The sequence below is a fragment of the Leptosomus discolor genome, chromosome 7 (genome assembly GCF_034619465.1).
Source record: "Leptosomus discolor isolate bLepDis1 chromosome 7, bLepDis1.hap2, whole genome shotgun sequence".
NCBI lineage: Eukaryota > Metazoa > Chordata > Aves > Leptosomiformes > Leptosomidae > Leptosomus > Leptosomus discolor.
In genome coordinates this window covers 52,222,345-52,244,045 of record NC_141397.1, presented here as the reverse complement: position 1 = coordinate 52,244,045, position 21,701 = coordinate 52,222,345, and the positions used below count along the sequence as shown (strand labels likewise).

The window sequence follows — 21,701 nt, the reverse complement described above, 5'->3', positions numbered from 1 at the left end:
TGTTTTCCTGAGCTTTCGGTGTGCCGCATGTAGATTCACTGCTGTTCTGTAGGCCTGGGCAGGACTCCGCACGCCATCAGTGCTTCCGAGCCACTGGGCCCTGGCACCATCACAGTGAAGAACTGCGACCTGTCAGTGGAGGGCATCTCTTTATGCTTCTGTCTCCCTCTCTCTCCCCCGTTCAGATCAACGACGCTCCGGCCTCCCTGCCTGCTTCTCCTGCCCCCGGTGTGACCGTTTCCCTGAATGGCTCCTACGTGTGGGTTTCTACCAAGATGGGCTTGCAGCTGCAGTTCAACGGGGACCATGAGCTCCTAGTGAAGGTGTCTGAGAAGCACAAGGGCAAGCTGTGTGGGCTGTGTGGGACGTACACTGGGAGCCAGCAGGATGACTTCATGCGACCCGATGGGGTTGTCGTGCCCGACTTCAATGACTTTGGAGCCAGCTGGATGGTGCCAGACGACGAGTGGCCGTGAGTCCTTGTTCTGTTGCGTAGATGACGGAAAAAAGGCAGCGTGGGAGAAGGGAGCCATGAGGGGCATAAGGAGGGAGGGTGGGTAATGTCAGGCATGAGGCAAGGGAGAGAAGGCAGGCAGTTGTGGGAAAGCGTGTGAGAGCACGTAGAGGCTCCACCGCAGCAGACGTATCGGTCTTGCATCTCACCTCTCTGCTCCACCCACGTTGGGATGTCCTGTCTGCAAACGGGTGCCAGACGTCTGGCTATTCCCCTTTCCCCTCAAGGCTGGCTTGCTTGTGGCGGTGTCCAGGCCCCTCCATGCAGTCAGGGTGCATGGTCCTCTCTCCCCATAGGCACTCTGCTCTGGGGTCCTCAGTGACCTCTGTGCAGGGCCCTGCCATCCCATTCCACACGCTGCGTCTTCACTTGGCATGATGCTTTTCCCAAGCTGTTGGGATTGCAGCTGACTCCTCAGCGTTTTGTTTCTCTCCACCTGAGGCCACAGGGGGGAAGGGTGACTGTGGGCCATGTTGGAAGTGACAGCGGTGGGTGCCTCGTCTTAGCGAGGGTCTGGACTCCAGAGGCTGAGGTTTTGGTTGGGGAGGAGGTCAGGAAACGGTGTGCCCAGGGCCCACAGGACACTGTGAGCTCAGGGCTGGCTGTCTGCTTTGTAGGTGTGACCCGGCCATCAGCCCTCCTGCGTCCTGCTCCCCCTCTGAGGAGGAGGCAGCTAACAAGCAGTGTGCAATCCTCACACAACTCGGTGGCCCCTTCCAGCCATGCCACGCAGTTCTGCCGCCCAAGACGTACTTTGAGAGCTGCGTCTATGACCAGTGTGCCACGGGTGGCAGCACGGAGCAGCTCTGCAATGACCTGGGGGCCTATGCCACAGTCTGTGCTCAGGCGGGTGTGGCTCTGGGAGACTGGAGTGCTGGCACTGGCTGTGGTAAGTGTTCTGTTGGTCTCCTTTGTGGCCCACACTCAAGGAACGGGACAGCTATGGCGAAGCTTTCCCCATGTGTCACCTAACCGCTCTGGTGGGCCAGCCCTAGGGTGAAGAGATTCTTTGTGACAGGGATACTGTGGAATTCCTGTCCTGCACTCCTTTTGCCGTGGTGTGGGGGTGTTTGGGAAGGGGCAACATCCCCGTTTGGGAACAAATCCCCATTATGCAACGCACCTTCTCCACCTCTGTTTCACTGTACACTCAGCAGCTCCTTGCCACTGTACACCTTGGCCCCCTTGCCAGACACCTCAACATGGCCTCCACATACAACAACTTTGCCAGCACCTGGGACAAGCACAGGCACTGTTGCCTCCCATCCCTGTGTCTTACTGGCTGCGCTAGGCTCTCGGCTCATGCATTTCCACTTGCTTGGCCATCCTCACCTGGCCATGAGCATGCCAGGGATGTAGGTGTGCCCTGTGGGACCCGGGGAAAAGGTGGTGCCGCCCTCACTCTAGAAACTCTGCTTTCCTTTCTGCACCATACCCAGCTCCCTCAACAGACTGCAATTTTGCCTGCACGTTCGACAACGACTTCTGTGAGTGGGTCCAGGCAGATTACAGCAGCATTGACTGGACAAGGAACAAGGGGCCAACGCCCACGCAGAACACCGGCCCCTCCTTTGACCACACAACGGGAGGTAGGAACAGCAATGAGTACACCACAGTCCTTCAGGCAGAGGCGTGCCCCTGGGAAGATGACGACAAACCTCTTCTGACAGCAAATACAGGCCATATGTTTCCTGGCCTTAGTCCAGAGATGCTGTGGCAGCCTCCCGCAGAGCCAGAGCCTTCCTTTAGGAAGATTTCCAGCCCTGGGAATCAGTCCGTGGCACCTGCAGGGCAGGCAAGGGCCTGCCGTGCAAGGGGGAATGTAATGCAATGCTTGATGACCTGGCTGTCTCAAGGGAACAGGAATGGCTCTCTTCAGGAGATGCTGGCTTCTCCAGAAGCCAACAATGAGTGGGCCCCAAAGCTGCAGAGCCGTGGGAGGATTGTGGCAATGGTTTGGAGGTGGCGCTGTTGCCCAGTCCAAGCCATAGAGCTGCCAGGGCCCAGAGAGCACGGTTCATAGGTGGACTCAGGACTGGGGAGGGTTGTGGCTAGCAAAGGACCTGTCTTTGCTCTCCCCTCTTTTTGCCTGCCTTGAACTGCAGCAGGGGTGCTCCCAGGATTGTTCTTGGGTTGTCCCTGGCTGCTTTGTCTACATTTGATGATGTGTGACAGCTCACACTTTGTTTCAGATGGCTACTACATCTACCTGCAAGGGAGCAATGCCCTCCCTGGCTTTGCGGCTCATCTGGTCAGTCCGCTGTGCAGTTCAGCAGGACCGTACTGCTTCCGCTTCTGGTATCACATGTACGGAGCGGCTGAAACCATGGCCCTGCGGGTGTACGTGGCTACGGACGAAGACCTAGAGCTGGTCTGGAGCCGCGTTGGGAACCACGGGGACAGATGGAACCTGGGAGAGGTCACGGTGCACAGCACAGGAAACATGCAGGTAAGGGCACAGGCTCTCACTGTCATCTGAGATGAGCGCTGCTTTCTAATGGCACTTTGCACCTGCGTCTGGAGCTAATGCTGGGAACTATCCCTTCCCTTAGATTGTCCTCGAGGGAGAATGGGGTGAAGATGTCCGGAGCGACGTAGCGTTGGATGATCTGTCCATTGAAAAGGGATCCTGTCCAGGTACAAGGCTTGGCTTGGGGAAGTGCGGCTTGAGAGAGGTCACTAACTGAGGTGGCAGGCTGTGCTAGGTGCAGGAGCACAGGTTGTCTTTGCAGTGCCCTGTAGGGCAGTGATGCAGCCTGTGCCCAAACAGTCTTCCCTCTGAGAGACTGGAGCACTGGCCCTGCTGGCAGTCACTATTAAGTTCATGTGTTACATGGCCCACAGCCAAGACACTGACCGTAGGTACAGAAGAGCCTAACGTGCTTTTATCACCCAGCCCTGCTGGTGGCAGAGCCCGTGAGGGGCAGGGCGCTTTCTGAGATGTCACTCTGCGATCCCTGCCCCGGGCCTTCTTGGTCACGGTGTTGGCTGTTGGGGAAGCGTGGGCCAGCTGCCTGCAACAAATCTCCCATGTTGGCAATGATCCCCTCTAACCCTCTCTTGTGCTACGTCCGTCAACGGCAGAACCCGGGACCGCCTTGCCGACCACCACAACACGGCCTCCACCCACACCAGAACCCACACCAAGCTCAGGTACTCTCATGCTCGCCCCCATCTTCTACTCTTTGTTGAAACTGTTCATTTTGCTTCCTCCAAAGCCCATGACCAAGCGTCGAAGTGTCTATAGCGAAGGGGATGCGTGTCTCCTTCTATCTCCAGCTGTGCCGGTGGGAGAGCACCTGAGTGCTGGGTTTTTTGCTGAGGAGTCACTGTGCGATCCCTGGCCTGGGCCTTTCCGGTCACGGTGCTGGGGGTTTGGGAAGGCTGGGCCAGCTGCCTGCAACCAATCTCCCATGTTGGCACTGACCACTTCTACCTCGGTCTCTCCGTAGTTCCACTTACTACTACACCCTCGACTCCACTGCCAGACAACACAATGCAGCCAACATGTACAACACCAACACCTGGGCCAACCTCAGGTGCTGCTATTATTGGTAGTGTTTTGAGTCATCTTCAAGACCCAAAGTGGATACACAGAGCATTTGCATTGGAGGGATGTTATTTGCCTTGTCCGTTTCCTGCTGTATTCGGACACACATTGAATGCTACCCACTGTCTGAGGTTTGGGGTGGGCCACCTGTACTTCTGGCGTTTAGGTGTTTGAGGATGTTTGAATCGGATGCCTTGAAGAAGTAACTCTGTCTTGACATAATTCTCCAGTAACTCTGTCTCTTGGTAAAAGCGGTAGACCAGTCATGGGACTGATGCTCTTTGTGCAAGGTTGGCTGGGGAGAAGAGGTGGCAGGAAGTGCTTAACTGAACATTTCCTCTGGTCTTTCCACTGTCAGGGACCTGTGTGGTGGAAGGAGACCCTCACTACCACACGTTCGACAAGCAGCTACATCACTTCATGGGCACCTGCACCTACACCCTCTCCAAGCTGTGCGAGAGCAACAGCTCGCTGCCCTACTTCAATGTGGAAGCGGCCAATGAGCACAGGGGAGGCAACACTCGTGTGTCCTATGTCCGATACGTGGATGTCGATGTGGCTGGCCAGCGGATAAGGCTGGGGAAGGGCGGAGTGGTGACGGTAAGCACGAGGGGTGAGGCGGTGGGGCTGTGCAAGAGCAGAGGGTCGTGACAAATGGGTTGCTCCAAACCTGACTGGGTTTCCGTCCTTCCAGGTCAACGGGGTGGCAGAGGTCCTGCCCTGCGCCCCATCCGCGGGCGTGCAGGTCTCATCCAGCGGGTTCTACACTGTGGTCACAACAGACTTTGGCTTGAGAGTGAGGTTTGATGGGAGCCATCGGGTGGAGGTGACGCTTCCAAGCACCTTTGGGCAGAAGGTTTGTGGCATGTGTGGGAACTACAACGGGATGGCAGCAGATGACTTCCTGAACCCAGAAGGGGTGCTGGAGCCAGACTCCACCAGCTTGGGCAACAGCTGGCAGGTGTCCAACGACAGCAGGTGGGTGTGTGTCCCCAGCAGGTGGGGGGACGTGTTGGGCAAGGGGAGGGGGAGGCACCAGGAGAAGCCCACGGGTGACCCAAGGGCCCTTCTCGCCATCTTTCCACAGCTGCTCAGCCGGACCACTCCCCACCCCAGCCTGCAATGAGACAGACAAACAAGTCATTGCCAGCAGCCACTTCTGCGGGATCCTCACTGACACCAGCGGCCCGTTTCACATGTGCCACACTGTGCTGAGCCCCAACGACTACTTTGACACCTGCCTTTATGACCTGTGTGAGCTGGAGCTGGACCGCGAGGCCCTGTGCAGGAGCTTGCAGTCCTACGCGGATGCCTGCCAGTCGCTTGGTGTCAAGATACCTGTGTGGAGGAATGCAACCTTCTGCCGTAAGTCCACGCATGGTACCACGGACCGTTACTCTTGGGAAAACACAAAACAGGAACGAAAAAGTGGGGTGGGGACTGAGGAATATTTTTATTATGTGCCATGGGGATTTACAGACAGTTGCATTCGCAGTATTAGAGGTGCCGTTTTCTGTTTCATTTGATCAGTTATGACTTACAATACCCGTGGAGGCAAGCAGACCACGGAGAAAATACAGGCTCTTAATTTCTCAAAGGAAAAAATACAGCACAAACAAGTATTATGTTCTCCAAGTAATGGCCGTGTCTTCTGTCTCGGCAGCCATCGCCTGTCCAGCCAACAGTCACTACGAGCCCTGTGCTGCAGCCTGCCCTGCCACGTGTTTTGACCCAATGGCTCCTGCTACCTGCAGCCTGCCGTGCGTGGAGGGCTGTGTGTGCGACAGCGGGTACCTGCTCTACAACAACCGATGCGTGCCCAGCCAGCAGTGCGGGTGCTGGCACAACGGGCAGCACTACCCCGTGGGCTCAGAGTTCTGGACGGACAACACCTGCTCCTCAAAGTGCACTTGTCCCGCGCGGGGAAGCAAAGTCCAGTGCTCCAGTGCCTCGTGCCCTGCGGGACAGTACTGCGGGGTGCAGGATGGGAAACCTGTGTGCCTGGAACAATCTTACGGCATCTGCCACGTCCACAGTGACCCTCACTACAACACCTTTGACAAGGTGACGCACAACTTCATGGGCAACTGCACCTACACCCTGGCCAAAGTGTGCTCCAACACCACCTCCCTGCCCTACTTCAACGTGGAGGCCAAGAACGAGCATCGTGGGAACACCCGAGTGTCCTATGTGCGCGAAGTCCTGGTTGAGGTGTACGGAGAGCGCATTGCCATTGTCAAGAAGGAGAAGAGCCAAGTGCTGGTAGGCAGCGGGGCTGGCACGAGCGTGGCGTGGCCGCAAGGCGGGGCTGGCTTTTCTTGGCAGGGCCTGGCATGTACCAGATACGTCCGTTGTCCCAGGCCCAGGTGGGTTCCCCTGACGCCACTGGGTTGCTTTTTTCTTCCTTTCCGGAGGGGCTGGAGAAGGAAGAGGCAAACGGGGAATGTGGCCCTTGTTGAACACAGGCCCCTGCAGAGCACGGAACAGAGACACGGCTCTGCAAGCCACAGGGGCATCTGGGTGTGAGGGTATGACGGGCTCCGGTTTGCCGTGCCTGGCCTGACAGCTGATTTCGCTGGGGCTGCAGACCCCAGGGAGGCCAAGGGCAAGGCCAGGGCCCATTGCTGTGTGTCTGCCCTAGGTGAACAGTGTGCGCCAGACCTTGCCAGTGAGCGCAGCGGGAGGTGCCATCACGGTGAGCGGGAGCGGCCGCTACATCGTCCTCGAGACAGACTTCGGCCTCAGAGTGTCCTACGACACTGACCACTCGGTGGAGGTGAAGGTGCCCACCACCTACTTCAACCTGACCTGCGGCATGTGCGGGAACTTCAACAACCGGAGAGAGGACGACTACATGATGCCCAACGGGCAGCAAGCCGCAGACTCCAACGCGCTGGGGGAGAGCTGGCAGGTCCCAGACAGTGACGCCTCTTGTGGTGTCCCCGTCCCCTCCCCACCCTGCAGTGCAGAAGAGGAGAAGCTCTACCAATCGGACCAGTTCTGTGGCATGCTGACTGCCAGGCCTGGCTCTTTTGAGAGCTGCCATGCCGTGATCAATCCCCAGAGCTACTTTGAGACCTGCTTCTATGACCTTTGTGCCCTGAACGGTGGCCACGAGGTCCTGTGTGCTGCTCTGGAGGCCTACGCTGATGCATGCCAGGCAGCCGGCGTGACTCTTCTTCCCTGGAGGAATGCCACCTTCTGCCGTGAGTACCCACCTTGCCGTTGCCAGCAGGGAAACGTGCCGCTCCCTGTGCTCAGAACCTCTGGCCAAAGCCAGTTTTTGGTCTTCCCTTTCCCAGAAGGTCGTCCTTCCTTGAAGGCTTGCTGGTCCTGATTGTTCCCTTCCCATTGCAGCCCTGCTGTGCCCCACCAACAGCTACTATGATCCTTGCATGACTGCCTGTCCTGCCACCTGTGTGGACCGACAAGCCCCGCAGAACTGCTCCAAGCCCTGCGTGGAGGGCTGTGCGTGTGCCTCTGGCTTCCTCCTCAGCGGAGACAGCTGTGTGCCTGAGGCCCGCTGTGGCTGCCTCTTTGAGGGCAACTACTACAGCGTGAGTGAAAACCCTGCCCTGGCTTGTACCCCTCCCAGGGCACTCCCTTGCCTCTACTTTCCTGCCTGATACGTTGACGTTTGGTATTTCTCTGCTTGCAGGAAGGCGAGTACTCTGTGAGTGAGAACTGCACTCGGCAGTGCCGGTGTGAAGCCAACGGCCAGATGGTTTGCTCTGCGTTGGCCTGTGGTGAGGACGAGGTCTGCAAGATCCAGAACGGCCAGAGGGGCTGTTACCCAGCCAGCACTGCTCTCTGCCACATCTACGGCGACCCGCATTACAGCACCTTCGACGGGAAGCTTCACCACTTCCAGGGCTCCTGCAACTACACGGTGGTGACAGGCTGCGGCAACTCCTCCCTTGGGTTCATTGTCACCACCCGCAACAAACATCGTGGCAGCCAGAGCTGGACAGCTCTGGACTCTGTGGCACTGTCCATGGAAGGCCTCCACATTGCGCTGCGCAAGAACAAGGCGGTCTACGTAAGGCCCCTCATTTTTACACCTGGGAACAACAGATGCCCTAGGCACCATTAAGTACCACTCTGTCCCCAGCGAGAGCTTGATATTGCCTCAGTCTGCTGGCGTGCTCACAGAAGAGCGCGGCGAGGCTCTGAGCGGGGCAGATATGGCTGCCCGTGCAGCAACAGTTTTTCGGCTTGTTTTCCTGAGCTTTCGGTGTGCCGCATGTAGATTCACTGCTGTTCTGTAGGCCTGGGCAGGACTCCGCACGCCATCAGTGCTTCCGAGCCACTGGGCCCTGGCACCATCACAGTGAAGAACTGCGACCTGTCAGTGGAGGGCATCTCTTTATGCTTCTGTCTCCCTCTCTCTCCCCCGTTCAGATCAACGACGCTCCGGCCTCCCTGCCTGCTTCTCCTGCCCCCGGTGTGACCGTTTCCCTGAATGGCTCCTACGTGTGGGTTTCTACCAAGATGGGCTTGCAGCTGCAGTTCAACGGGGACCATGAGCTCCTAGTGAAGGTGTCTGAGAAGCACAAGGGCAAGCTGTGTGGGCTGTGTGGGACGTACACTGGGAGCCAGCAGGATGACTTCATGCGACCCGATGGGGTTGTCGTGCCCGACTTCAATGACTTTGGAGCCAGCTGGATGGTGCCAGACGACGAGTGGCCGTGAGTCCTTGTTCTGTTGCGTAGATGACGGAAAAAAGGCAGCGTGGGAGAAGGGAGCCATGAGGGGCATAAGGAGGGAGGGTGGGTAATGTCAGGCATGAGGCAAGGGAGAGAAGGCAGGCAGTTGTGGGAAAGCGTGTGAGAGCACGTAGAGGCTCCACCGCAGCAGACGTATCGGTCTTGCATCTCACCTCTCTGCTCCACCCACGTTGGGATGTCCTGTCTGCAAACGGGTGCCAGACGTCTGGCTATTCCCCTTTCCCCTCAAGGCTGGCTTGCTTGTGGCGGTGTCCAGGCCCCTCCATGCAGTCAGGGTGCATGGTCCTCTCTCCCCATAGGCACTCTGCTCTGGGGTCCTCAGTGACCTCTGTGCAGGGCCCTGCCATCCCATTCCACACGCTGCGTCTTCACTTGGCATGATGCTTTTCCCAAGCTGTTGGGATTGCAGCTGACTCCTCAGCGTTTTGTTTCTCTCCACCTGAGGCCACAGGGGGGAAGGGTGACTGTGGGCCATGTTGGAAGTGACAGCGGTGGGTGCCTCGTCTTAGCGAGGGTCTGGACTCCAGAGGCTGAGGTTTTGGTTGGGGAGGAGGTCAGGAAACGGTGTGCCCAGGGCCCACAGGACACTGTGAGCTCAGGGCTGGCTGTCTGCTTTGTAGGTGTGACCCGGCCATCAGCCCTCCTGCGTCCTGCTCCCCCTCTGAGGAGGAGGCAGCTAACAAGCAGTGTGCAATCCTCACACAACTCGGTGGCCCCTTCCAGCCATGCCACGCAGTTCTGCCGCCCAAGACGTACTTTGAGAGCTGCGTCTATGACCAGTGTGCCACGGGTGGCAGCACGGAGCAGCTCTGCAATGACCTGGGGGCCTATGCCACAGTCTGTGCTCAGGCGGGTGTGGCTCTGGGAGACTGGAGTGCTGGCACTGGCTGTGGTAAGTGTTCTGTTGGTCTCCTTTGTGGCCCACACTCAAGGAACGGGACAGCTATGGCGAAGCTTTCCCCATGTGTCACCTAACCGCTCTGGTGGGCCAGCCCTAGGGTGAAGAGATTCTTTGTGACAGGGATACTGTGGAATTCCTGTCCTGCACTCCTTTTGCCGTGGTGTGGGGGTGTTTGGGAAGGGGCAACATCCCCGTTTGGGAACAAATCCCCATTATGCAACGCACCTTCTCCACCTCTGTTTCACTGTACACTCAGCAGCTCCTTGCCACTGTACACCTTGGCCCCCTTGCCAGACACCTCAACATGGCCTCCACATACAACAACTTTGCCAGCACCTGGGACAAGCACAGGCACTGTTGCCTCCCATCCCTGTGTCTTACTGGCTGCGCTAGGCTCTCGGCTCATGCATTTCCACTTGCTTGGCCATCCTCACCTGGCCATGAGCATGCCAGGGATGTAGGTGTGCCCTGTGGGACCCGGGGAAAAGGTGGTGCCGCCCTCACTCTAGAAACTCTGCTTTCCTTTCTGCACCGTACCCAGCTCCCTCAACAGACTGCAATTTTGCCTGCACGTTCGACAACGACTTCTGTGAGTGGGTCCAGGCAGATTACAGCAGCATTGACTGGACAAGGAACAAGGGGCCAACGCCCACGCAGAACACCGGCCCCTCCTTTGACCACACAACGGGAGGTAGGAACAGCAATGAGTACACCACAGTCCTTCAGGCAGAGGCGTGCCCCTGGGAAGATGACGACAAACCTCTTCTGACAGCAAATACAGGCCATATGTTTCCTGGCCTTAGTCCAGAGATGCTGTGGCAGCCTCCCGCAGAGCCAGAGCCTTCCTTTAGGAAGATTTCCAGCCCTGGGAATCAGTCCGTGGCACCTGCAGGGCAGGCAAGGGCCTGCCGTGCAAGGGGGAATGTAATGCAATGCTTGATGACCTGGCTGTCTCAAGGGAACAGGAATGGCTCTCTTTCAGGAGATGCTGGCTTCTCCAGAAGCCAACAATGAGTGGGCCCCAAAGCTGCAGAGCCATGGGAGGATTGTGGCAATGGTTTGGAGGTGGCGCTGTTGCCCAGTCCAAGCCATAGAGCTGCCAGGGCTCAGAGAGCACGGTTCATAGGTGGACTCAGGACTGGGGAGGGTTGTGGCTAGCAAAGGACCTGTCTTTGCTCTCCCCTCTTTTTGCCTGCCTTGAACTGCAGCAGGGGTGCTCCCAGGATTGTTCTTGGGTTGTCCCTGGCTGCTTTGTCTACATTTGATGATGTGTGACAGCTCACACTTTGTTTCAGATGGCTACTACATCTACCTGCAAGGGAGCAATGCCCTCCCTGGCTTTGCGGCTCATCTGGTCAGTCCGCTGTGCAGTTCAGCAGGACCGTACTGCTTCCGCTTCTGGTATCACATGTACGGAGCGGCTGAAACCATGGCCCTGCGGGTGTACGTGGCTACGGACGAAGACCTAGAGCTGGTCTGGAGCCGCGTTGGGAACCACGGGGACAGATGGAACCTGGGAGAGGTCACGGTGCACAGCACAGGAAACATGCAGGTAAGGGCACAGGCTCTCACTGTCATCTGAGATGAGCGCTGCTTTCTAATGGCCCTTTGCACCTGCGTCTGGAGCTAATGCTGGGAACTATCCCTTCCCTTAGATTGTCCTCGAGGGAGAATGGGGTGAAGATGTCCGGAGCGACGTAGCGTTGGATGATCTGTCCATTGAAAAGGGATCCTGTCCAGGTACAAGGCTTGGCTTGGGGAAGTGCGGCTTGAGAGAGGTCACTAACTGAGGTGGCAGGCTGTGCTAGGTGCAGGAGCACAGGTTGTCTTTGCAGTGCCCTGTAGGGCAGTGATGCAGCCTGTGCCCAAACAGTCTTCCCTCTGAGAGACTGGAGCACTGGCCCTGCTGGCAGTCACTATTAAGTTCATGTGTTACATGGCCCACAGCCAAGACACTGACCGTAGGTACAGAAGAGCCTAACGTGCTTTTATCACCCAGCCCTGCTGGTGGCAGAGCCCGTGAGGGGCAGGGCGCTTTCTGAGATGTCACTCTGCGATCCCTGCCCCGGGCCTTCTTGGTCACGGTGTTGGCTGTTGGGGAAGCGTGGGCCAGCTGCCTGCAACAAATCTCCCATGTTGGCAATGATCCCCTCTAACCCTCTCTTGTGCTACGTCCGTCAACGGCAGAACCCGGGACCGCCTTGCCGACCACCACAACACGGCCTCCACCCACACCAGAACCCACACCAAGCTCAGGTACTCTCATGCTCGCCCCCATCTTCTACTCTTTGTTGAAACTGTTCATTTTGCTTCCTCCAAAGCCCATGACCAAGCGTCGAAGTGTCTATAGCGAAGGGGATGCGTGTCTCCTTCTATCTCCAGCTGTGCCGGTGGGAGAGCACCTGAGTGCTGGGGTTTTTGCTGAGGAGTCACTGTGCGATCCCTGGCCTGGGCCTTTCCGGTCACGGTGCTGGGGGTTTGGGAAGGCTGGGCCAGCTGCCTGCAACCAATCTCCCATGTTGGCACTGACCACTTCTACCTCGGTCTCTCCGTAGTTCCACTTACTACTACACCCTCGACTCCACTGCCAGACAACACAATGCAGCCAACATGTACAACACCAACACCTGGGCCAACCTCAGGTGCTGCTATTATTGGTAGTGTTTTGAGTCATCTTCAAGACCCAAAGTGGATACACAGAGCATTTGCATTGGAGGGATGTTATTTGCCTTGTCCGTTTCCTGCTGTATTCGGACACACATTGAATGCTACCCACTGTCTGAGGTTTGGGGTGGGCCACCTGTACTTCTGGCGTTTAAGTGTTTGAGGATGTTTGAATCGGATGCCTTGAAGAAGTAACTCTGTCTTGACATAATTCTCCAGTAACTCTGTCTCTTGGTAAAAGCGGTAGACCAGTCATGGGACTGATGCTCTTTGTGCAAGGTTGGCTGGGGAGAAGAGGTGGCAGGAAGTGCTTAACTGAACATTTCCTCTGGTCTTTCCACTGTCAGGGACCTGTGTGGTGGAAGGAGACCCTCACTACCACACGTTCGACAAGCAGCTACATCACTTCATGGGCACCTGCACCTACACCCTCTCCAAGCTGTGCGAGAGCAACAGCTCGCTGCCCTACTTCAATGTGGAAGCGGCCAATGAGCACAGGGGAGGCAACACTCGTGTGTCCTATGTCCGATACGTGGATGTCGATGTGGCTGGCCAGCGGATAAGGCTGGGGAAGGGCGGAGTGGTGACGGTAAGCACGAGGGGTGAGGCGGTGGGGCTGTGCAAGAGCAGAGGGTCGTGACAAATGGGTTGCTCCAAACCTGACTGGGTTTCCGTCCTTCCAGGTCAACGGGGTGGCAGAGGTCCTGCCCTGCGCCCCATCCGCGGGCGTGCAGGTCTCATCCAGCGGGTTCTACACTGTGGTCACAACAGACTTTGGCTTGAGAGTGAGGTTTGATGGGAGCCATCGGGTGGAGGTGACGCTTCCAAGCACCTTTGGGCAGAAGGTTTGTGGCATGTGTGGGAACTACAACGGGATGGCAGCAGATGACTTCCTGAACCCAGAAGGGGTGCTGGAGCCAGACTCCACCAGCTTGGGCAACAGCTGGCAGGTGTCCAACGACAGCAGGTGGGTGTGTGTCCCCAGCAGGTGGGGGGACGTGTTGGGCAAGGGGAGGGGGAGGCACCAGGAGAAGCCCACGGGTGACCCAAGGGCCCTTCTCGCCATCTTTCCACAGCTGCTCAGCCGGACCACTCCCCACCCCAGCCTGCAATGAGACAGACAAACAAGTCATTGCCAGCAGCCACTTCTGCGGGATCCTCACTGACACCAGCGGCCCGTTTCACATGTGCCACACTGTGCTGAGCCCCAACGACTACTTTGACACCTGCCTTTATGACCTGTGTGAGCTGGAGCTGGACCGCGAGGCCCTGTGCAGGAGCTTGCAGTCCTACGCGGATGCCTGCCAGTCGCTTGGTGTCAAGATACCTGTGTGGAGGAATGCAACCTTCTGCCGTAAGTCCACGCATGGTACCACAGACCGTTACTCTTGGGAAAACACAAAACAGGAACGAAAAAGTGGGGTGGGGACTGAGGAATATTTTTATTATGTGCCATGGGGATTTACAGACAGTTGCATTCGCAGTATTAGAGGTGCCGTTTTCTGTTTCATTTGATCAGTTATGACTTACAATACCCGTGGAGGCAAGCAGACCACGGAGAAAATACAGGCTCTTAATTTCTCAAAGGAAAAAATACAGCACAAACAAGTATTATGTTCTCCAAGTAATGGCCGTGTCTTCTGTCTCGGCAGCCATCGCCTGTCCAGCCAACAGTCACTACGAGCCCTGTGCTGCAGCCTGCCCTGCCACGTGTTTTGACCCAATGGCTCCTGCTACCTGCAGCCTGCCGTGCGTGGAGGGCTGTGTGTGCGACAGCGGGTACCTGCTCTACAACAACCGATGCGTGCCCAGCCAGCAGTGCGGGTGCTGGCACAACGGGCAGCACTACCCCGTGGGCTCAGAGTTCTGGACGGACAACACCTGCTCCTCAAAGTGCACTTGTCCCGCGCGGGGAAGCAAAGTCCAGTGCTCCAGTGCCTCGTGCCCTGCGGGACAGTACTGCGGGGTGCAGGATGGGAAACCTGTGTGCCTGGAACAATCTTACGGCATCTGCCACGTCCACGGTGACCCTCACTACAACACCTTTGACAAGGTGACGCACAACTTCATGGGCAACTGCACCTACACCCTGGCCAAAGTGTGCTCCAACACCACCTCCCTGCCCTACTTCAACGTTGAGGCCAAGAACGAGCATCGTGGGAACACCCGAGTGTCCTATGTGCGCGAAGTCCTGGTTGAGGTGTACGGAGAGCGCATTGCCATTGTCAAGAAGGAGAAGAGCCAAGTGCTGGTAGGCAGCGGGGCTGGCACGAGCGTGGCGTGGCCGCAAGGCGGGGCTGGCTTTTCTTGGCAGGGCCTGGCATGTACCAGATACGTCCGTTGTCCCAGGCCCAGGTGGGTTCCCCTGACGCCACTGGGTTGCTTTTTTCTTCCTTTCCAGAGGGGCTGGAGAAGGAAGAGGCAAACGGGGAATGTGGCCCTTGTTGAACACAGGCCCCTGCAGAGCACGGAACAGAGACACGGCTCTGCAAGCCACAGGGGCATCTGGGTGTGAGGGCATGACGGGCTCCGGTTTGCCGTGCCTGGCCTGACAGCTGATTTCGCTGGGGCTGCAGACCCCAGGGAGGCCAAGGGCAAGGCCAGGGCCCATTGCTGTGTGTCTGCCCTAGGTGAACAGTGTGCGCCAGACCTTGCCAGTGAGCGCAGCGGGAGGTGCCATCACGGTGAGCGGGAGCGGCCGCTACATCGTCCTCGAGACAGACTTCGGCCTCAGAGTGTCCTACGACACTGACCACTCGGTGGAGGTGAAGGTGCCCACCACCTACTTCAACCTGACCTGCGGCATGTGCGGGAACTTCAACAACCGGAGAGAGGACGACTACATGATGCCCAACGGGCAGCAAGCCGCAGACTCCAACGCGCTGGGGGAGAGCTGGCAGGTCCCAGACAGTGACGCCTCTTGTGGTGTCCCCGTCCCCTCCCCACCCTGCAGTGCAGAAGAGGAGAAGCTCTACCAATCGGACCAGTTCTGTGGCATGCTGACTGCCAGGCCTGGCTCTTTTGAGAGCTGCCATGCCGTGATCAATCCCCAGAGCTACTTTGAGACCTGCTTCTATGACCTTTGTGCCCTGAACGGTGGCCACGAGGTCCTGTGTGCTGCTCTGGAGGCCTACGCTGATGCATGCCAGGCAGCCGGCGTGACTCTTCTTCCCTGGAGGAATGCCACCTTCTGCCGTGAGTACCCACCTTGCCGTTGCCAGCAGGGAAACGTGCCGCTCCCTGTGCTCAGAACCTCTGGCCAAAGCCAGTTTTTGGTCTTCCCTTTCCCAGAAGGTCGTCCTTCCTTGAAGGCTTGCTGGTCCTGATTGTTCCCTTCCCATTGCAGCCCTGCTGTGCCCCACCAACAGCTACTATGATCCTTGCATGACTGCCTGTCCTGCCACCTGTGTGGACCGACAAGCCCCGCAGAACTGCTCCAAGCCCTGCGTGGAGGGCTGTGCGTGTGCCTCTGGCTTCCTCCTCAGCGGAGACAGCTGTGTGCCTGAGGCCCGCTGTGGCTGCCTCTTTGAGGGCAACTACTACAGCGTGAGTGAAAACCCTGCCCTGGCTTGTACCCCTCCCAGGGCACTCCCTTGCCTCTACTTTCCTGCCTGATACGTTGACGTTTGGTATTTCTCTGCTTGCAGGAAGGCGAGTACTCTGTGAGTGAGAACTGCACTCGGCAGTGCCGGTGTGAAGCCAACGGCCAGATGGTTTGCTCTGCGTTGGCCTGTGGTGAGGACGAGGTCTGCAAGATCCAGAACGGCCAGAGGGGCTGTTACCCAGCCAGCACTGCTCTCTGCCACATCTACGGCGACCCGCATTACAGCACCTTCGACGGGAAGCTTCACCACTTCCAGGGCTCCTGCAACTACACGGTGGTGACAGGCTGCGGCAACTCCTCCCTTGGGTTCATTGTCACCACCCGCAACAAACATCGTGGCAGCCAGAGCTGGACAGCTCTGGACTCTGTGGCACTGTCCATGGAAGGCCTCCACATTGCGCTGCGCAAGAACAAGGCGGTCTACGTAAGGCCCCTCATTTTTACACCTGGGAACAACAGATGCCCTAGGCACCATTAAGTACCACTCTGTCCCCAGCGAGAGCTTGATATTGCCTCAGTCTGCTGGCGTGCTCACAGAAGAGCGCGGCGAGGCTCTGAGCGGGGCAGATATGGCTGCCCGTGCAGCAACAGTTTTTCGGCTTGTTTTCCTGAGCTTTCGGTGTGCCGCATGTAGATTCACTGCTGTTCTGTAGGCCTGGGCAGGACTCCGCACGCCATCAGTGCTTCCGAGCCACTGGGCCCTGGCACCATCACAGTGAAGAACTGCGACCTGTCAGTGGAGGGCATCTCTTTATGCTTCTGTCTCCCTCTCTCTCCCCCGTTCAGATCAACGACGCTCCGGCCTCCCTGCCTGCTTCTCCTGCCCCCGGTGTGACCGTTTCCCTGAATGGCTCCTACGTGTGGGTTTCTACCAAGATGGGCTTGCAGCTGCAGTTCAACGGGGACCATGAGCTCCTAGTGAAGGTGTCTGAGAAGCACAAGGGCAAGCTGTGTGGGCTGTGTGGGACGTACACTGGGAGCCAGCAGGATGACTTCATGCGACCCGATGGGGTTGTCGTGCCCGACTTCAATGACTTTGGAGCCAGCTGGATGGTGCCAGACGACGAGTGGCCGTGAGTCCTTGTTCTGTTGCGTAGATGACGGAAAAAAGGCAGCGTGGGAGAAGGGAGCCATGAGGGGCATAAGGAGGGAGGGTGGGTAATGTCAGGCATGAGGCAAGGGAGAGAAGGCAGGCAGTTGTGGGAAAGCGTGTGAGAGCACGTAGAGGCTCCACCGCAGCAGACGTATCGGTCTTGCATCTCACCTCTCTGCTCCACCCACGTTGGGATGTCCTGTCTGCAAACGGGTGCCAGACGTCTGGCTATTCCCCTTTCCCCTCAAGGCTGGCTTGCTTGTGGCGGTGTCCAGGCCCCTCCATGCAGTCAGGGTGCATGGTCCTCTCTCCCCATAGGCACTCTGCTCTGGGGTCCTCAGTGACCTCTGTGCAGGGCCCTGCCATCCCATTCCACACGCTGCGTCTTCACTTGGCATGATGCTTTTCCCAAGCTGTTGGGATTGCAGCTGACTCCTCAGCGTTTTGTTTCTCTCCACCTGAGGCCACAGGGGGGAAGGGTGACTGTGGGCCATGTTGGAAGTGACAGCGGTGGGTGCCTCGTCTTAGCGAGGGTCTGGACTCCAGAGGCTGAGGTTTTGGTTGGGGAGGAGGTCAGGAAACGGTGTGCCCAGGGCCCACAGGACACTGTGAGCTCAGGGCTGGCTGTCTGCTTTGTAGGTGTGACCCGGCCATCAGCCCTCCTGCGTCCTGCTCCCCCTCTGAGGAGGAGGCAGCTAACAAGCAGTGTGCAATCCTCACACAACTCGGTGGCCCCTTCCAGCCATGCCACGCAGTTCTGCCGCCCAAGACGTACTTTGAGAGCTGCGTCTATGACCAGTGTGCCACGGGTGGCAGCACGGAGCAGCTCTGCAATGACCTGGGGGCCTATGCCACAGTCTGTGCTCAGGCGGGTGTGGCTCTGGGAGACTGGAGTGCTGGCACTGGCTGTGGTAAGTGTTCTGTTGGTCTCCTTTGTGGCCCACACTCAAGGAACGGGACAGCTATGGCGAAGCTTTCCCCATGTGTCACCTAACCGCTCTGGTGGGCCAGCCCTAGGGTGAAGAGATTCTTTGTGACAGGGATACTGTGGAATTCCTGTCCTGCACTCCTTTTGCCGTGGTGTGGGGGTGTTTGGGAAGGGGCAACATCCCCGTTTGGGAACAAATCCCCATTATGCAACGCACCTTCTCCACCTCTGTTTCACTGTACACTCAGCAGCTCCTTGCCACTGTACACCTTGGCCCCCTTGCCAGACACCTCAACATGGCCTCCACATACAACAACTTTGCCAGCACCTGGGACAAGCACAGGCACTGTTGCCTCCCATCCCTGTGTCTTACTGGCTGCGCTAGGCTCTCGGCTCATGCATTTCCACTTGCTTGGCCATCCTCACCTGGCCATGAGCATGCCAGGGATGTAGGTGTGCCCTGTGGGACCCGGGGAAAAGGTGGTGCCGCCCTCACTCTAGAAACTCTGCTTTCCTTTCTGCACCGTACCCAGCTCCCTCAACAGACTGCAATTTTGCCTGCACGTTCGACAACGACTTCTGTGAGTGGGTCCAGGCAGATTACAGCAGCATTGACTGGACAAGGAACAAGGGGCCAACGCCCACGCAGAACACCGGCCCCTCCTTTGACCACACAACGGGAGGTAGGAACAGCAATGAGTACACCACAGTCCTTCAGGCAGAGGCGTGCCCCTGGGAAGATGACGACAAACCTCTTCTGACAGCAAATACAGGCCATATGTTTCCTGGCCTTAGTCCAGAGATGCTGTGGCAGCCTCCCGCAGAGCCAGAGCCTTCCTTTAGGAAGATTTCCAGCCCTGGGAATCAGTCCGTGGCACCTGCAGGGCAGGCAAGGGCCTGCCGTGCAAGGGGGAATGTAATGCAATGCTTGATGACCTGGCTGTCTCAAGGGAACAGGAATGGCTCTCTTTCAGGAGATGCTGGCTTCTCCAGAAGCCAACAATGAGTGGGCCCCAAAGCTGCAGAGCCATGGGAGGATTGTGGCAATGGTTTGGAGGTGGCGCTGTTGCCCAGTCCAAGCCATAGAGCTGCCAGGGCTCAGAGAGCACGGTTCATAGGTGGACTCAGGACTGGGGAGGGTTGTGGCTAGCAAAGGACCTGTCTTTGCTCTCCCCTCTTTTTGCCTGCCTTGAACTGCAGCAGGGGTGCTCCCAGGATTGTTCTTGGGTTGTCCCTGGCTGCTTTGTCTACATTTGATGATGTGTGACAGCTCACACTTTGTTTCAGATGGCTACTACATCTACCTGCAAGGGAGCAATGCCCTCCCTGGCTTTGCGGCTCATCTGGTCAGTCCGCTGTGCAGTTCAGCAGGACCGTACTGCTTCCGCTTCTGGTATCACATGTACGGAGCGGCTGAAACCATGGCCCTGCGGGTGTACGTGGCTACGGACGAAGACCTAGAGCTGGTCTGGAGCCGCGTTGGGAACCACGGGGACAGATGGAACCTGGGAGAGGTCACGGTGCACAGCACAGGAAACATGCAGGTAAGGGCACAGGCTCTCACTGTCATCTGAGATGAGCGCTGCTTTCTAATGGCCCTTTGCACCTGCGTCTGGAGCTAATGCTGGGAACTATCCCTTCCCTTAGATTGTCCTCAAGGGAGAATGGGGTGAAGATGTCCGGAGCGACGTAGCGTTGGATGATCTGTCCATTGAAAAGGGATCCTGTCCAGGTACAAGGCTTGGCTTGGGGAAGTGCGGCTTGAGAGAGGTCACTAACTGAGGTGGCAGGCTGTGCTAGGTGCAGGAGCACAGGTTGTCTTTGCAGTGCCCTGTAGGGCAGTGATGCAGCCTGTGCCCAAACAGTCTTCCCTCTGAGAGACTGGAGCACTGGCCCTGCTGGCAGTCACTATTAAGTTCATGTGTTACATGGCCCACAGCCAAGACACTGACCGTAGGTACAGAAGAGCCTAACGTGCTTTTATCACCCAGCCCTGCTGGTGGCAGAGCCCGTGAGGGGCAGGGCGCTTTCTGAGATGTCACTCTGCGATCCCTGCCCCGGGCCTTCTTGGTCACGGTGTTGGCTGTTGGGGAAGCGTGGGCCAGCTGCCTGCAACAAATCTCCCATGTTGGCAATGATCCCCTCTAACCCTCTCTTGTGCTACGTCCGTCAACGGCAGAACCCGGGACCGCCTTGCCGACCACCACAACACGGCCTCCACCCACACCAGAACCCACACCAAGCTCAGGTACTCTCATGCTCGCCCCCATCTTCTACTCTTTGTTGAAACTGTTCATTTTGCTTCCTCCAAAGCCCATGACCAAGCGTCGAAGTGTCTATAGCGAAGGGGATGCGTGTCTCCTTCTATCTCCAGCTGTGCCGGTGGGAGAGCACCTGAGTGCTGGGGTTTTTGCTGAGGAGTCACTGTGCGATCCCTGGCCTGGGCCTTTCCGGTCACGGTGCTGGGGGTTTGGGAAGGCTGGGCCAGCTGCCTGCAACCAATCTCCCATGTTGGCACTGACCACTTCTACCTCGGTCTCTCCGTAGTTCCACTTACTACTACACCCTCGACTCCACTGCCAGACAACACAATGCAGCCAACATGTACAACACCAACACCTGGGCCAACCTCAGGTGCTGCTATTATTGGTAGTGTTTTGAGTCATCTTCAAGACCCAAAGTGGATACACAGAGCATTTGCATTGGAGGGATGTTATTTGCCTTGTCCGTTTCCTGCTGTATTCGGACACACATTGAATGCTACCCACTGTCTGAGGTTTGGGGTGGGCCACCTGTACTTCTGGCGTTTAAGTGTTTGAGGATGTTTGAATCGGATGCCTTGAAGAAGTAACTCTGTCTTGACATAATTCTCCAGTAACTCTGTCTCTTGGTAAAAGCGGTAGACCAGTCATGGGACTGATGCTCTTTGTGCAAGGTTGGCTGGGGAGAAGAGGTGGCAGGAAGTGCTTAACTGAACATTTCCTCTGGTCTTTCCACTGTCAGGGACCTGTGTGGTGGAAGGAGACCCTCACTACCACACGTTCGACAAGCAGCTACATCACTTCATGGGCACCTGCACCTACACCCTCTCCAAGCTGTGCGAGAGCAACAGCTCGCTGCCCTACTTCAATGTGGAAGCGGCCAATGAGCACAGGGGAGGCAACACTCGTGTGTCCTATGTCCGATACGTGGATGTCGATGTGGCTGGCCAGCGGATAAGGCTGGGGAAGGGCGGAGTGGTGACGGTAAGCACGAGGGGTGAGGCGGTGGGGCTGTGCAAGAGCAGAGGGTCGTGACAAATGGGTTGCTCCAAACCTGACTGGGTTTCCGTCCTTCCAGGTCAACGGGGTGGCAGAGGTCCTGCCCTGCGCCCCATCCGCGGGCGTGCAGGTCTCATCCAGCGGGTTCTACACTGTGGTCACAACAGACTTTGGCTTGAGAGTGAGGTTTGATGGGAGCCATCGGGTGGAGGTGACGCTTCCAAGCACCTTTGGGCAGAAGGTTTGTGGCATGTGTGGGAACTACAACGGGATGGCAGCAGATGACTTCCTGAACCCAGAAGGGGTGCTGGAGCCAGACTCCACCAGCTTGGGCAACAGCTGGCAGGTGTCCAACGACAGCAGGTGGGTGTGTGTCCCCAGCAGGTGGGGGGACGTGTTGGGCAAGGGGAGGGGGAGGCACCAGGAGAAGCCCACGGGTGACCCAAGGGCCCTTCTCGCC

The 21,701-nt window shown here is 57.5% G+C and overlaps 1 protein-coding gene across 1 annotated transcript in view; it reads left to right on the top strand.

The window, feature by feature from the left end:
- LOC104343184 (IgGFc-binding protein-like) overlaps nt 1-21,701 on the top strand; it is an 82,540-nt gene that overhangs the window by 25,080 nt on the left and 35,759 nt on the right. The window contains exons 28-67 of the mRNA XM_086468594.1: nt 186-472; nt 1,132-1,407; nt 1,669-1,763; nt 1,954-2,103; nt 2,707-2,963; nt 3,067-3,151; nt 3,584-3,667; nt 3,967-4,053; nt 4,423-4,664; nt 4,759-5,042; nt 5,152-5,429; nt 5,728-6,326; nt 6,706-7,270; nt 7,422-7,621; nt 7,723-8,103; nt 8,466-8,752; nt 9,412-9,687; nt 9,949-10,043; nt 10,234-10,383; nt 10,988-11,244; nt 11,348-11,432; nt 11,865-11,948; nt 12,248-12,334; nt 12,704-12,945; nt 13,040-13,323; nt 13,433-13,710; nt 14,009-14,607; nt 14,987-15,551; nt 15,703-15,902; nt 16,004-16,384; nt 16,747-17,033; nt 17,693-17,968; nt 18,230-18,324; nt 18,515-18,664; nt 19,269-19,525; nt 19,629-19,713; nt 20,146-20,229; nt 20,529-20,615; nt 20,985-21,226; nt 21,321-21,604. Of these exons, the coding sequence (XP_086324720.1) occupies nt 186-472; nt 1,132-1,407; nt 1,669-1,763; nt 1,954-2,103; nt 2,707-2,963; nt 3,067-3,151; nt 3,584-3,667; nt 3,967-4,053; nt 4,423-4,664; nt 4,759-5,042; nt 5,152-5,429; nt 5,728-6,326; nt 6,706-7,270; nt 7,422-7,621; nt 7,723-8,103; nt 8,466-8,752; nt 9,412-9,687; nt 9,949-10,043; nt 10,234-10,383; nt 10,988-11,244; nt 11,348-11,432; nt 11,865-11,948; nt 12,248-12,334; nt 12,704-12,945; nt 13,040-13,323; nt 13,433-13,710; nt 14,009-14,607; nt 14,987-15,551; nt 15,703-15,902; nt 16,004-16,384; nt 16,747-17,033; nt 17,693-17,968; nt 18,230-18,324; nt 18,515-18,664; nt 19,269-19,525; nt 19,629-19,713; nt 20,146-20,229; nt 20,529-20,615; nt 20,985-21,226; nt 21,321-21,604 (9,587 nt within the window). The remainder of the gene's footprint in view (nt 1-185; nt 473-1,131; nt 1,408-1,668; nt 1,764-1,953; nt 2,104-2,706; nt 2,964-3,066; nt 3,152-3,583; nt 3,668-3,966; nt 4,054-4,422; nt 4,665-4,758; nt 5,043-5,151; nt 5,430-5,727; nt 6,327-6,705; nt 7,271-7,421; nt 7,622-7,722; nt 8,104-8,465; nt 8,753-9,411; nt 9,688-9,948; nt 10,044-10,233; nt 10,384-10,987; nt 11,245-11,347; nt 11,433-11,864; nt 11,949-12,247; nt 12,335-12,703; nt 12,946-13,039; nt 13,324-13,432; nt 13,711-14,008; nt 14,608-14,986; nt 15,552-15,702; nt 15,903-16,003; nt 16,385-16,746; nt 17,034-17,692; nt 17,969-18,229; nt 18,325-18,514; nt 18,665-19,268; nt 19,526-19,628; nt 19,714-20,145; nt 20,230-20,528; nt 20,616-20,984; nt 21,227-21,320; nt 21,605-21,701) is intronic.